Raw genomic sequence first — 15446 nt, forward strand, 5'->3', positions numbered from 1 at the left:
AGGGACAGACAGAAGGACAGGAGGGAAGTGGGAGGTCCAGGGGCCCACGGCATTGGCTCCCATCTCTGTAATAGCACTCGTCTCCCGGTCCCATGAAGGGCCTCGCGTGCTCACCTCGTCCCAGGCCCTCTTAGCACAGAGGTGCGGCATGTCCCCTCTGCCCTGGCCACACTCTCCCCCTCTCTCTGAGCCAGGCACAGGAAGATGTCAGGCAGCAGCTGCGCGAGTTTGAAGAGACCAAGAAGCAGATTGAAGAAGATGAGGACCGAGAAATCCAAGATATCAAAACCAAGTATGAGAAGAAGCTTCGGGATGAAAAGGAATCAAACCTGCGGCTCAAAGGAGAAACGGGGATCATGAGGAAGAAGGTAGTGGGCCGTGCCCTGAGAGGCCTGGGGGCGGGCTGAGCTGCGCTGCAGAGAGAGCATGGGGTGGGTGGACAGACACGGAGCTGTCTGGCTCTGACCCGGGTGGCCTGGCAGAGGGTTCCACCTGAATGTCCTCCCACCCAGCAAGTGGCCTTGGACAGAACCACTGGCCAGTGTGAGGGCTCCCCCTGCCTGGACAGGCAGACAGATCCTTACCACATCCTCTGACTGGGTACCATTGGGGTTCTCCCTCCACTTCCCTGTTTACAGGGGCAGGGGGTTCACTGTGACCCCGGTGGACACCCTGAGCTTTCATTTATTGGCAGATAGGGTTTCGTCAGGATTTTCAGAGCTTTGGAGGTGAGATAGATCAAGTCATCTCCTGGGGGTGTCCTCCGGCTCTCAGGGCAAGAAGTCAGGGGTGCTCCTGTTCAGATTCTGTGAGTGGGAGAAAGATTGGGGGTAGAGGAGGCTTAGTTTACAAGGCAGGGAAGATGTTTGTAGTCACCGATGGTTGGGTAAGGAGGTTCCATTCCCAGACCCTTATAGAATTGCCAGTTTCCCCAAAACGTTTAGCCTTAGAGAAGCCAAGTTCAATGCAAGCTCACATCCCTTCCTATTAGAAATCAGCACTCCTAGTCAGGCCGGGGGCAATCACACCTTCCCTTCTGGGACATGACTAAGATGGCTCGTCAGTTAGGACTCAGTCTCTCTGACCTTGACAGGGCCTGGATCCCAACCGTTCAAGGTCAGCGTGGTCACGGAAAACTCTGGATCCACTGGGGGAGCTGGTCTCTGGAGTCCTCTGAAGGCAGACAGTCCGTCCTCACTGAAAGGGGTGGGACTGAACCTCATGGGACAGAATACCGCACTGTCCATTTGGCCTGGGATATTCCTGACTGTCCCAGATTCTGACGGGGAGCTCTTAAAATCTACAGACAGTCATGGGGAATGGAGAGGAGCTGGAAGACTTTCGTGGTCTCTGTTGTTGCTATGTGTCCCTTTAGTTCAGCAGCCTGCAGAAGGAGATTGAAGAGCGAACCAACGACATTGAGATCCTGAAGGGAGAGCAGGTGAAACTGCAGGGGGTCATTAAGTCCCTGGAGAAGGACATCCTGGGCCTGAAGCGGGAGATCCAGGAAAGAGATGAGACAATTCAAGACAAGGTGAAGGCTCGTCCTCTGTCCTCCCTCAGCTCCAGATAGGTGGACCCAGGCACAGAGGACAGAGCTCAAGAAGACAGTGTCCCTGTCTTCCCAGGGCATATTTACTTAACATGAAGGGGGGTGAGCGGTCAGGGAAATGCCTCCTGCGTGCAGGGCACTGGGCTCATTGCTGTAAACACATCACATTCAGTTTTCCCTACGACCCCAAGGACCATGAGCAGCCCAGTTATAGAGCTCCGGAAACAGTTCCGAGGGTGAAGCATCTTGCCCAGAGTCATACAGTTGATGGGCAGCAGACTTGAGATAAGACCCAAGTGCTGACTACCAGGACCCTGCTCACCACTGTGCCAGGCACCCAAGGCGACCATCCCATGGCCTGGGGGGAGCTTCCCAGCCCCATCGCCCACGTGGGCCCCCTGGTTGGAGAGGAGCTCCCCTGTGGTTGGCCCTATCACTGCTGGGTACCCCCCAGAAAGTGGTATCACTTTCCGGGATGCCTCTCTCTGAAAACACTAAGAAGAGAGACATCACATTTTGAGAGGCACACCACCTCAGTATCCAGAAATCTCCTATCACCCTCCTGAGCAAATCCAGGCTCCGAGCCCCCCTCTCCACCCCCTCTGCCAGTACCACCGCGGTCAGACATTAACTCCCAGGTGGTTGAGAAACCCGGTTTCAGCCTAGTGCACTAGGTTCCTGGGCAGGCTCTTCCGTTCACCCACCCCAGGACCTCGGGCAACAAATCCAAGCCTTGTTTTCTCACCTGTGAAACGGGGCCCCCAGAGGCTCTGATAAGGATGACGTGAGACCGGCCTGCCCGTAATGTCTACAAGTGAGCGTTTGTGTTTGTATCTGAGCATTTTTTAGGGAGGGGCCAAAACTCTCTTCAGATTCTCAAAGAAGAGTTTTGACAAGAAAAGGTGAAGCCCTCCTGACCTAGAAAATTGCACCAGCCTCCTGACAGTCTAATGTCCTCCCTTCCAGTTCCCATCTGGGCCCCCTGCCACCACATCCCATGATTATGTCACTCTCCCACTTAAAATTCTTTTGCATCTCCCTGCGGCAAGGGTCAGCAGACTTTTTTTCCCCATAAAGGACTAGATAGCAAATATTTCAGGCTTTGCAGGCAGTGCAGTCCCTGACACAGCTGCTCAGTTCTGCTGCTGTGGCATAAAATCAGCTATGGACAGGACATAAATGAACAGGCTTGGCTCTGTTCCAGGAAAACTTCATGCAAATGAGCAGCAGGTCAGATTTGACCCCAGGGCAGTAGCTTCCCAACTCCTGGCCTCCTGGATAAATTCTCAACTCTTTAACCCAACATGCCAGACTCTTGCCTCCCTCCCCGCTTCCCCTGCAGCCTCATTTCCCACTGACCTGCGAACAGATTCTTAGCACCCTCAATACATCCACGCCTTTTGTGCCTCCCTCTTCCGCCACTCCGTCATGGTGCACGTTTGCATTCGTTGACACATGTGCTTTCCCAGTTAGTGTGTTTCTTCCTAAAGGTGGGGACTGTTTCATATTTCTATTTGGAGTCTCTGACCTTGGCAAAATATCTCCATTCCGTAAATGTTTGAGAATGCCTAGACCTATGTTCCAATGACTGTTGCCTGGCAGCAAATTACCCCAGAACTTAGTGGTGGAAAACAACAACTCTTTTATTATGCTTGCAGATTTGGAGGGTCTAGAATTTGGACAGGGTACAATGGGATGGCTTGTCTTGGTCCCTGATATCTGGGTCCTAGTGGGACCTCAGTTGTGTGACTCCAGCAGCTGCAGTCCGGAATACCAGCATCCCAGGTGGCCGCCTCATCCCCGAGTCCAGCCCCTTGGCTGGGATGACTGGGAGGCTGGGCTCAGCTGGTGCTGTTGGCCAGAGCACCAAGCATGCTCTCCAGCCTGGAGGTCTCAGTGTAGTAGGACTCCTTCCATAGTGGCTGGCCTCCCCCACAGCACACATTCTGGGAAAGCCAGGTGGAAGCTGCTTGGCCTTTTCCAAGCTAGCCTGGGAAGCCATGCAGCATCTCTTGAGTTGCACTTTTTGGGTTACAAACAAACCATGAGTCCAACCAGATGCAAGGGGTGGGAGTTAGAGCCAACCTCCTGATGGAGAAGCATAAGCTCACATCGTAGAAGAGCACATGGAATGAGAGATGCTGTGGAGGCGAGCTTTAGAAGACACAGTTGGCCACAGCCCTGTATGAGTGGGTGGGTGAACCAGTGACATCCTGGCCCAGAGGCCATGGAGCCAGGGTTGCCCCCTGGTTGGGGAGCCAGCCTCTGTGTCCCCAGGAGGAGAGCAGCCTGTGGCCTCCTCAGTTGGGAGGTCACAGGATTTGTGCTCTTGGCCCAAAGGGATTCTGTACCAGGACCTCCTGATACCTCCCTTACTTCTCTCTCCTCTTCCCCACAGGAGAAGCGAATCTATGATCTAAAAAAGAAAAATCAAGAACTAGAAAAATTCAAGTTTGTGCTCGACTACAAAATAAAGGAGCTGAAGAAGCAAATAGAACCTCGAGAGAATGAGATCAAGGTGATGAAGGAACAGATTCAAGAGGTGAGAAGCCATCTGGATACCTGGCTTCCTCCTCGACCTTTCCTGGCTGGGCTGGGGGAATGAAATAAAGCTCTCCTCGCAGCCCCTCCCCGCCCTCAAGATGTGCACAGCCTCCCTTCTGCAGAGGATGCCACAGGGAGGGCCCAACCAGGGCCTCAGTGGTGCAGGATGCTTTGGGATTTGGCTTCCCACAGGGCCTTGGCGTGGGCTGCCGCCCTAGCCTGGCTGAGTGCGCGTGCTCCGGGCCCTCAAAGGGAAACCGTGCCGCTGGGCCTTCAGCCACCAGGGGGCGGTGTGTACCCAGCCACCAACCTGTCCACCAGAAAGTACACCCTTCTGAATACAACAGTTTCTCTCAGACTAAAAATACTGGTGAGGGACCCATGCAGGGCTGTGGTGTTTGGACTTGATAAGGAATGGGAAGTCATCAAAGGCTCTCGAGCAGGAGAGTGGCAAAAGTAAGTGTGTGTTCTGGAAAGCAAACAGGATGAAGGCAGAGAGGAGAGAGATTAGAAGCATGGGACAAGGGCTTCTGAGAGCCCAGGGAGGTACAAGTGCTCCCCATACACCTTGCACTTCCTGATGACATGCTACCTGTCAGCCTCCCCATACTGGGCAGAGAGCAGCTGACAGTGGGGACTGTGGTTGATCTAAAACTGACGCCCGACTTCCCCATTCCTCCAGTTTCCCATTCCTCAGTCAGTGGCACCACAATCCCCTGGTGCTGAAGGTAGAAGGGCAGTGGTCCTCTCGAGTCTTCCCTTCTCTTAACTCCTATATCCAAATCACCAATGCCTAGCTGATCAATATCCAGAAGACATCTCAAATCCAACCCTCCTTCCCCTCTGCTGCCATCACTCCAGTCCAAGCCTCCACCATCTCTCTTCTGAACTTGACTCCAGCGTCCAGCCTGGTCCCCACACAGAGGCCACAGCAAACCCCCAGCGGTGTCCCATCCCATCTGGAATGAAATCTAAACTCTACCGAGGCCCACGAGGCCGTGCATGATCCCAGCTCGACCTGCCTCTCAGCCACGTCTGCAGGCTCCCTCCCCTGCTCCAGCCTACAGGCTTTCTGACTGCTCCAAGGACAAGCCGGGCTTCTCCCATCTTGGGACCTTTGCAGTGCTGCTTCCTCTGCCTCGAAGGCTGCTATATCGTCACATGACTGGCTTCTTTGCATCTGTCACATCTCAGCTCATATGTCACCTCCTCAAGGAGGCCTTCCCTGACCACCCTGTCCAAAAGAGTCTTCTGCTCCCCCTCCTTTTTCTCTAACGGTGCTGAGCAAGGCTAAAAGTAAAGGATACCAGAGGGTACCGATGGCCCACCTGGAGCTGGCTATGCAAGAGCTGTGGTCGAGAAGAGCAAAGCCTATCCTCCGGGAGGCCCAGGAGGACACCAGGTGGTGGGATCAGGCCAGGGCTGTGCCATCCAGAGACGGTCGGTTGTGACAGTGACTCTTCCATGGCCTCCGGATTTAGGAAGGATTTCCCCAGCTGACCACAGAGCAGCCTCCTCTGGGCCTCCTGTCAGTCCTGAGTGACTTCGGGGCCCAAGATTGGCAGCCTGAGAAGGTGAGGAAGAGCAGAGGCCCCACTGTGCCTGGAAGGTCAATGCGCTGCAGGCCCGTCAGTCACTGCCCAACCTCTCCCTCCCCATTTGACATATCTGTCAACTGCATTCCTGACTGGGTCAGTTATTTGCCACTGCAACACACCTGAGAGATTATTCACTTTCCCTTCAATAACTGGACCAACCATGTCTTTGATCTCAGCAGGAACTAGACCATACCTTGGGAATGATTCAAACAAGACCCTTCCTGCCCCACCCCAGGTGCCAGTTGCTGCCAGGGTGGCTATCTCAGCCTGATTCCTTCCCCAGGGGCCCCTGACCTGGGGGCTTCCCTCTGGGGGTCAGACACATTTGGCCCACCCAGTGAGGATCTCCTGGGAAGTTCCTTTCCCTACAGGAAGGAAGCTGTAAGCCCTGGGCTCCTTTGGAGAGCTGAGACCTGTGCATGGAAACAGAATATTCCCCTGACTCAGGTATCCCCCACCCCCACCCACAAACACTTTTTCAGCCTCTCTTTGATGACTTCTCTTCAATGAGACGTGACTATTTGCTTCCTAGGGCAGGAGTTTCCAGAACCTTGCCATTTTACTTCACACACTTTTATTTGTTCATCTGGTACAGGGTTTCTCCATCTCAGCACCATTAACACTTTGGAGTGAATAATTCTCCGTTACAGGAGGCTGTTTTGTGCATCGGAGGATGTTTAGCAGCATCCCTGGTTTCTACCTACTAGATGCCGGTAGCAACCGTCCCCTTCCCCCAGATGTGACAATCAAAAATATCTTTAGATGTTGCCACATGTCCCCTGGGAGGCAAATGCCTCTCCCCCGCCCCCACTGAGAATCTCTGGATGTGATGAGTAACACATGGAAGAGTACATGGAATTCCTACTCCAGGCAAAGGATGCTTGTTGCCATATACCAGCTAGTCTCCTGGCTGCCCAGCCAGCTACTCAAATTCGACATACTTCAAAATTGTTCTCCGAAATAGATTATTTTTATTCCCAGCATGGTTTGAAGTTTTGCTTGCATCACTCCCTTGCTAACCTAATCTGTCTTTGCTGACTTGAAGATTGTAGAGAAAGAGGCACAGCCAGCGTCAGGCATTCAGACAGGCCTTGGAGGAGCCCCTTTCTCTCTTGCAGCTCCCCCGTCACCTTGGTCTAGGGCATCAGCATCTCACCTGGGCCACAGCAGCAGCTTCCTGACTGGTCTGCCCTGGCTCCAGCCCTGCTCTCTCCAGTAAAACTTCTGGATCAGGCCTTCTAAGGTGCAAATTAGATCATGCCATTCCTTGGGTAAAACCCATCAGTGGCTCCCTGAGCTTTCAGGATAGAGGACACACTTCTGAGCAGTTTAAACTTCTGGCCAGGAGAAAGGCTGAACTTCTTACCATTCAAACCTCTGCCCTAGGGTTCTGCATGACCCAGCTCAGCTGACCTCTGAAGGCCCTCTCCCCCTTCCTCACATACACTCCTCCAAGTTCCAAGGTTGGTTGGACGACTTGTAGCCTGCAGAGATGCACCAGGCTGCCCCTGCTTCTGGTCCTTTCTGTGCATGGCTATTCTCTCTGCCTGAAATTCTCCTTCCAGACCTGCCTTTTAATCCCTATTCCTCCTACAAAATCCAACTGAGCATCCCATCTCTGGTTGCCACCCCTCACCTCTGTGCAGGCACAGGGCCCTTTCTACCTGGAATGCAGAGGGTGCTTACCCTTTTTCATCTTCACTTCTAATTTACTTCCCTCTAATCCCTCTGGGTGAGGCTTCTTGGAGACAAAAAGAATCAGTTCTATATTTCTGTGCCTGTGATAGCTGGCCAGCCCTTTCTAATGGATACATTCTTTCATTAGCTGTGCAAATATCCACACTTTTTTTTAACCTGCACTTTTTTAATTTTTGAAGAACTGCCATACTGTTTTCCATAACAGCTATACCAATTTACATTCCTGCAAACAATGCGTGAGGGTTCCCTTTTCTCCACATCCTCACCAACCCTTGTTATTTCTTGCCTTTTTGATAATAGCCTTTCTAATAGCATGTGGTGACATCTCATTGTAGTTTTGATTTGCATTTCCCTAATAATTAGTGACACTGACCGTCTTTTCACGTGCCTGTTGGCCATCTGTATGTCTTCTGTGGTTTACTTTCTTATTCTTAACTCTTTCCCCCTTGTTCTCTACAGATGGAAGCTGAGCTGGAGCGTTTCCATAAGCAGAACACGCAGCTGGAGCTGAACATCACAGAATTATGGCAGAAACTAAGAGCCACCGATCAGGAGATGCGCAGAGAGAGACAGAAGGTGTGAGGATTTTCAGGCTCCCGGATTCAGGAGCTGGCACCTGCCTGCAACAGGCAGCTGGCTTCCCAGAGACAGAGCCAGACCACTGCTAAGATACATTCCCATTTTAAACCGCATTCTTTACTTGCTCACAGCCCTACCCTGTTTCAGGCCCACGTAAACTTACATGGCTGAATCCATCCGAGACGATACAGTGACTTTGGGTAAAGTGATCATGGAGGTGGGAAGCCAGTTTTATAAGGATGCTCACAACACTGGCTTGTTTGGCCTGGGAAGAAACATGCTCAGAGATCATTTGTAGTTGGTGGTTAAAGGCCTTGACCACCAGAACAGCTTTGGGCTGGGAGGACCTCAGAGATCACCTGTTCCAGTCTCTCCCTGTGATAAACAAGGAGAGCAAGGTCAGAGAGATTGGGAGCTTAGAGACTTCACCCAGCACCCATAGCTAGGAAGCACATGCAGAGCCAGTGCTAGGAGCCTAGTCTTCTGGTCCTGGGCCAGGAATTGGCTGCACCCTCACACCCTGGCACAGGGTACCTCATAATGATGGTGGAATCAGATTGAATTTTCCCAACTCCCACAGGAAGCACTGACTGTGTACTAGGTAACACTAGAAGCTGCAGAGCTATATCAACGTGAACTGACACAGACCCTGCCCCTCACAGACCAAAGAGGTTGATGGGTGATCTGTGGCATGTGCATAATAATATAAGGCAAGGCGGGAAGTTAGAGAATATGAAGAAAGGACTATGAGAGCGAAGATAAAGGAGAGGCTCTCTAGGCCAGGCGTAGAGGAAGATGGATGTCAGAGAAAGCATGATGGAAGAAGGTGACTGTAGCCCCAGTTTGCAGATGACCCAGTCTGCCCAGTTTTGTCATCATCTTCCCTACCTACTCACAGCAGCCCTCAGCAGGGAGAAACACTGGATAAGCTAATTAGGGGGCGTGGAAGCCCTGGCCCACGGATCTGCAAGAGAGAATCGATACTCTCCATCTTGGCTCAAAGAGGAGTAGGGTGACCACCTGCACCTCCGTTAGTCTTTTAAGACCTGTGGTCCCAAAAGGAATCCAGAGCCGATAAAGGAATCAGTGTGTGCAGCCTCTTAAAGATGAAGCTGTTCAGGCCAGGGGCACAGGAGTTTTAAGTGCCTCCACCGCTGGGCTGTGTGTCCATCCAGGTCTCTGGGCCCCGTGTGGCCCTTGGCAGTCAACTATAAGTCCCAGATGGGGTGTCCCTTGTCCCTTTCTGCTTGAGGCTGCAGCCTCTGCCCCTGTAGAATCCCTACTGGGCCAGAAGTCAATGCCTCTGGTTGCAGGAGCGGGACTTGGAGGCGCTGGTGAAACGGTTTAAGACGGACCTTCACAACTGCGTGGCGTATATCCAGGAGCCCCGGCTGCTGAAGGAGAAGGTCCGCGCACTCTTTGAGAAGTACGTGCAGCGGGCAGACATGGTGAGCTCTGCCTCCTCTTCCCGCCCTCCCCCGCCCTCCCCTGCCCTCCGGGGTCTCCCCTCCCTCACAGCCAGACCCTCCTGCCCCATCAGGTGGAGATCGCAGGGCTGAACTCGGACCTGCAGCAGGAGTACGCCCGTCAGCGGGAGCACCTGGAGAGGAACCTGGCCACCCTCAAGAAAAAGGTGGTCAAGGAGAGTGAGCTGCACCATACGGATTATGTCCGCATCATGCAGGTAACTGTGCATGCCCCTCAGCTCCCTCAGAGGCTGAGCCATCGAGATGAGAGAGCCTGCTGAGGGAGGGCCCTTCCACGGCCATCTGTCCTCAGAGCTCCCCAAATGTCCAAGGGACTCACTAGCTTTCCCCACAGCTTCCTCTCTGACGTCCCTCCTCTGACCTCTGAGCTTGTCTTGGCTGTGACCATGGCCCAGAGCCCCACCCCGGAGGCTCCCTAGGCACATCCTTGCCCACCTCTGCCCCACCGGTGCCCGCTCACTTCCGCCCCGTTTCACTTCACCAGGCAACTGTTCCTTTTTTCCAGCTCATCTTCACCCAAAGCACTCCTGTGTCCTGCCTCACCCCGCTCCTTGACCCCTGGCCCCTCGGGGCCTTCGCCCATGTGACCTTAACTCTCCGAGTCCCTCTCTTCTCTCCCCTCTCCTCTGCTTCCAACTCTTATTTACTTTGTTGTGCTGCTTTTTCATCTGCTACCTGCATCACATGGCCCCTGCTGGCCGAGTTCTCTCCTCTGAACATGCCTGTCTCCTCCCACCTCTTCTGACTTTTCTGGTGCCTCAGGTCCCTACTCTTATCTCCTGGATCCAGCGCTAACCACACCCTCCCTAAGAGTTGGTCTCCCTGTGATTTAATGAGCTCCCCACTCCCAGGATCTGTGGTAGAGCATGTTCAGAAAGCCTGACCCCATTACTGCCACCTCCACGTACGCTCGTTATCAGGACTGCCGGTCGGAATTCTTCCGCCACTGCTGTTTGGCTATCAGTATCATCTGAGGCAGTTAATGTGAATTAATATCAAAAGAGAACATCAGAATCATGTTTATAAGGCACATACCTTTCAATGTTCATATTTCTTTAATGCCATAATTAAAATGCCAGAAAGGGGATGGGCTGCAGTCAGATTGAAACAAACCCAGTTCCCAGGTTGGCCAGCGCATACACAGCTGGGCAGAGCACACTGCAAGTCAGGCCAGGGACAAGCACGGTAGGTTTTATGCCAGCTTACAACCAGCCCCTGCTTAAAGCAGCCCATGCCATCAAACCACGGCCCTGCTCCTGGGCCATGAAAGCAGCCAGAGGCCCAGAGATAGGAGTAGATCCAATCAGCAGGACCTTCAGGCACCAGCAGCTGATACACAGAGCAGTGCTAAGGGTCTGAGTGCCCCCAGGCATGGAGAGCCCCCTGAGGCACTGCAGGGCAGCGTGCTGTGACCAGAGCAACAGCAGGAGTGGTTATCAGCTGGTAACATTGCTGAGCTCTCATCTGTGACTTGCCACCAAAGCACAGGCCTGAGGGGTCCTCCAGAGGCTGGGTCCCTCTACCCCTGCCAAGCAGACACCCAAACCAAAAAGAAAGAGAGTGAAGACCACAGGCCAGGCATGAGATGGCTCGGGGCAGGCAGAAGGTCCTCTTTTGCTATCCCTGCCACCCATTCCCCAGAGGCCACATGCACACTTCTGCTGGGCCAGGGTGAGAGTCGGGGTAGAGGGAGCAGAGGAGACCCAAGTAGCCTTCTGCCCAGCCCTACCACTCCCTGATGGCTGGCAGAAAGAGCCACTGACAGGGAAATCCCCAGGAAGTGTTCGAGCAGCATTGTAAGCCTGTGTGCCAGGGAGCCCTGGGGATGAACAGACGTGCCGCAGACAACTGCAGGGGACCAGAGGGATCAGAGCGTGGGGCTCTGGGTCCCCAGCCCTCCCTCAACCAGGGAGACTCCTTGCTTATTACAGCGGGCTCTGTGTAAGAGTTTGTTTGGAAGATTAAAAAAAAAACTTTCAAAGCCACTGTTCTAGATGATAAAAATTGTTTCCTTCTTTGATCTCAAGGGCCATGCAAAGTGTAAGAGTGTGGCCCTGTCTCTGTACAGACCTGCTGTATCCTGCCTTCGGGGCGGGGTAGGGGTGAGCGTAAACAAATGAACAGAACAGAGGAATCAGCTGCAGTGGGTCACGGGCCTTCTCCAGGAGCCACCTTCCTGTCTGTAAGAGGGGAAGAAAACAGCAACCTCAGTTACTGGGAGGATTGAATGAGATAAGGCATTAGGCACTGGCCCCATCCAGAATAGGTGTTCAAATAATGCTAGCCCTTTCCCTTCTTCCAAGCAAAAGGCTTATTTAAGAACCAAGGCAAAATCCAGTAGGAGGGCCTGGAAGGCCATCACAGCGCGGACTGGGGGAGCCTGTGGGCTGGGGGCATGTGAGGGGGGCCAGTACAGCTGGTCACAGACTCCCTACCCCTGGCCTGGGTGCCTGATGCATTGGGATGTGTCTGTGAGGAGCTGCATCTGTAGGTTCCAAGGCTCTGACACTTAAGGGTCTCAGGAGGTAGAAGAAGGCTGGGCAGACCTGGTGCCTGAGAGAAGCTCACTAGGAAACACAGAGAACGAGGTCACTGTCTCATTCCTCATTTGTGTGTTCAGACAGGAGCACTGGGCCTTCTCGTTCCTCCTCCAGCATGCTGGAGATCAGACGTGAAAACACGAGCTGCTATGGAATGCAGACATCCAGGACAGATGCCCGACTAATTCAGGACACATATTTTGCGGGTTTGGGGCATGCTGAGTGCTGAGCTGGCCGTGGAGGGTTCCAGGATGAATGTGGTAGCTTGCCTGCCCTCAGGAAGATCATCTAGGGCTGAGCCAACGTGAGCCAGACACAAAAATAATCACTGCTCCATACGTGGCATCCAGTGCCGTGCGCTCACGGAGAGGGGTGGGCTTCAGTAAGGGCGTGGCATTTGAGCTGGGCCTTGAAGTGTAAGCCGAGGGGTCAGGGAGCAGATTGGGGGAGAGTCTTCCAAGCAGAGGACACAACCTGAGGACAGTCAGAGAAGACCGAGGCCTGTAGGGTGCTTGGGGACATGGAAATCCACAAACCTTTCTTAGGTAGGTAGGGGTGTTGCGTGCTCTGGAAAGGTTGCCTCAATCGGCAGGGTGGGAAGGCCGGCGGGGAGAGGCAGGTGGCAGGAAGACCCTTCAGAAGATGACTGCCGTGTCAAAGGGAGAGGACAAGGCCTTGGAAGGGAAGAGTTGTGACATCAGAAGACGTTTCCGAGGAGAGATGGTGGATGGAAATGTGAGCTTAGACATGAGAGGAAGGCTGAAAGAGGAGCGGAGAGATGGTTCATTTGTGCAGCCGGGCAAATGGCGATCCCACCAAGACACCATTGACGCCGGGCTCCCAAGGGACCGGAATAAATCTGTCACCTGCTTTTTCCAGGCTAACCGGACACTGCTCTGTTCTTCAAGGTGCCAACTCAAGGCAGGACAGTAGGGGGTGCTAGTGGCATTTCCTCTCTCTGGGCCCTTCTCCCTCTGAGTCTGAAGTTCTGTCAGTCGCTTCCCAGCTGGGCTGCCTAGGGTTGCCCCCAACCAAAGGCAGTCCTCGACAGCCTGGCATAGCCTCTTTGTTTAGAAGGCTTTCTATATAAATAGATCTTAGCTTCCCAGAGCCAGTCTCTCTCACACATCCCAAGACCTGGCACTTGATGGACCCAGGTCAGATTTTCCCAGCCACAGAGGAGCTGGGAGGGGGTCTGGAGGAATAGAGGGGCTTTTGTAAGCCATCCTGCCCCAGGAGGGATCAGGAGCAGAAGGCTCAGCAAACCTGTTGCATTCACGTTTGAAATTCACAGAACTCCCCAAGGCAGTACGGTTGACCTCAGTGTGACCTCTGGACTCCCCAGAACATAGACCACCCCAGAACGCCCTGTTAAGGGAGCCCTACTTGTACTTTTGAGGGGCCTCCTTGGCCTTCACACTGTGAGAGGTATTGGGATGGAGGTGACATCCACACGAGGTGAGAAAGCAGAGTCTGGGAGGCAGCAGCCATTGAGGAATCCAGGCACATGGAGGCAGACACAGCCAGATCTGAATCCCAGCTCTACCACTTTTGCCCAGCCTCGGTGCCCTCATATGGAACTGAGAGTGATAACACCTTCCCTGGAAGGCTGCGGCAGGAACTCAGCAGGGTCAGGTAAGCCAAATGTTTGATATGATGCAGGAATCTAGTCAGCCCTTGAAGTTATTATCTTGTCATTATCATCATCCGTCATTTAGTGCCTCAGATCCTGCTTGCTCCTTCTCGGCTCTGGGCCTGGAACAGTCGTCCCTGTCCCCTGCATCCACGGGGAGCCCTCCCCACGCCATTGAGCACCCCCTTCACGTGCGTGGCTTCTCTCTGCACCGGATCCAAGCTGGTCCTCCCGCGTCTGGCACAATAAGTGCCTAATAGGCTTGCAGGAGCTCGTTCTTGGGTGATTTTCATGAACCAATGAACAGAACAGAGGAATTGGGCTGCGTTGAGTCGTGGGCCTCAGTCACACTCTAGTGAGGACGGGGCCGTGTTCTGGAGACCCATTTAGGTGGCCAGCCTCGTGCAGTTGTCCAAGGCTGTACCAGGAGCCAGAAGCCCCAACCACGGTGACAGGGTTGTCAGGGTGGAGGAAACGGCAGGGGCTCCACTGGGGCCCATACAGCAGTAGAGGGGAGAGATGCTGAGAGCTGCTTATAGATGAACACGAGATTCAGTTCAGACACAAAGTCAACAGGACTCCATGACAAAATGAATGGAGATGGACAAGGAAGAAGTACCTAAAGATGTTTCTGGAGAGAACTGTGGAAATGGTACTGTCAGTCTCTAATCTATTAGTATTACTTTATCTAATGAGTCAGGGGGACGTGAAGCTAAGTGACGCCAACTAAAAGGAGGCATGGAGAGCCCCTAAGCGAGCTGGTGTGCCCTTGAGCTCCCTGTGGCTCTCCTAAGACTCCCTTCTGTCTGGCCTCCCCTGCTCGGCCTTCACCCCCTGGTTTGCAGTTTCCTCCCTGGAAGACTCTTGTCTTGTTCAGCTGGTAGCCACTGTATTAGTTATTCATTTGCTTATCTCTTTCACAAATATTTATTGAGCACCTCTTACAGGCAAGGCAGAGTCCAAGGTCTTAAAACCCAATAAATATATATTTAATTGATGGTGTCATGTTATAAAGTCAGCATGGAGAAGTTCTAGATGGGAGGAAACAGAGCATCTGGGAAGGAAATTTGGGAGGTGCATCACCAAGGCCTGGGCTGGTTAGATGGGTGAAAAGCCAGAAGGAGAAGATCTGCTGACTTTATAGAAAACTAGGCACAAAAGCCAGCCTGAAAGCAAGGGAGTGGCAGTAACTGCGCATCTCCTCCAAGGGGGAGAACGTTTGCTTTTTTAATGAGGAGTAGTGAAATTGAGTGGTACGCTGAAAATCTGAAGGTATATCTGACCCGCTTAGATAAAGAGGCTCCGGAGGGAAGAGCTGTCAGGGGGTCTCCAGTTCATATCTTGTAACAGAAAAGGCTTGTCACGCTCGCTGGCATTAGTGCTCAGAATCAAACTGTTCTCTGGGCTCAGACGCCACACTCACGACTCTGCAGAGAGTGCCCCAAGTGGAAGCACAGCCTGTTTCTAGCACAGACCCATCTTACACGGATTTGGCCAGTGTTTGCCCTTGTTGGTGCTCAGACCCCCGAGGGTCCGACCCCGTGACATCTCCAGGGAGCTGGTCAGAAATGCAGAATCTCAGGAGCAGCTCCAGACCTGCTGCGTCAGAAGCCACGTTCAACAGGATCCTCAGGTGACTGGTGTGCACGGTCACAGGAGAGGTGCTGAGGGGGACAACCTGAGTACGGGGGCCATGTGGTCTAAGAACAGAGTGGCCTGGCCCGCAGTGACGGGGTCGCCTCTTTGGAGCCTCCCTCGGTGCCCTTGTGCTGAGTGTGAAACGGAAGGCAGCGGCCTGACCACTTGGTCCCAGAG

General features: G+C 53.3%; 1 protein-coding gene across 5 annotated transcripts in view; it reads left to right on the forward strand.

Annotated features, from left to right (window-relative positions):
- The window catches only part of CFAP57 (cilia and flagella associated protein 57), a 54584-nt gene that overhangs the window by 30759 nt on the left and 8379 nt on the right, over positions 1-15446 (forward strand). For 3 of the 5 annotated variants that reach the window (XM_032494021.1, XM_032494019.1, XM_032494020.1), the window contains exons 16-21: positions 195-368; positions 1376-1534; positions 3951-4094; positions 7852-7968; positions 9285-9419; positions 9512-9655. In XM_032494021.1, coding sequence (XP_032349912.1) covers positions 195-368; positions 1376-1534; positions 3951-4094; positions 7852-7968; positions 9285-9419; positions 9512-9655 — 873 coding nt within the window. Of the gene's footprint in view, positions 1-194; positions 369-1375; positions 1535-3950; positions 4095-7851; positions 7969-9284; positions 9420-9511; positions 9656-15446 lie in introns of those variants that run through there. The other 2 variants (XM_032494023.1, XM_032494022.1) reach the window with 2 other exon arrangements.

Source organism: Camelus ferus, chromosome 13 (genome assembly GCF_009834535.1).
Source record: "Camelus ferus isolate YT-003-E chromosome 13, BCGSAC_Cfer_1.0, whole genome shotgun sequence".
NCBI lineage: Eukaryota > Metazoa > Chordata > Mammalia > Artiodactyla > Camelidae > Camelus > Camelus ferus.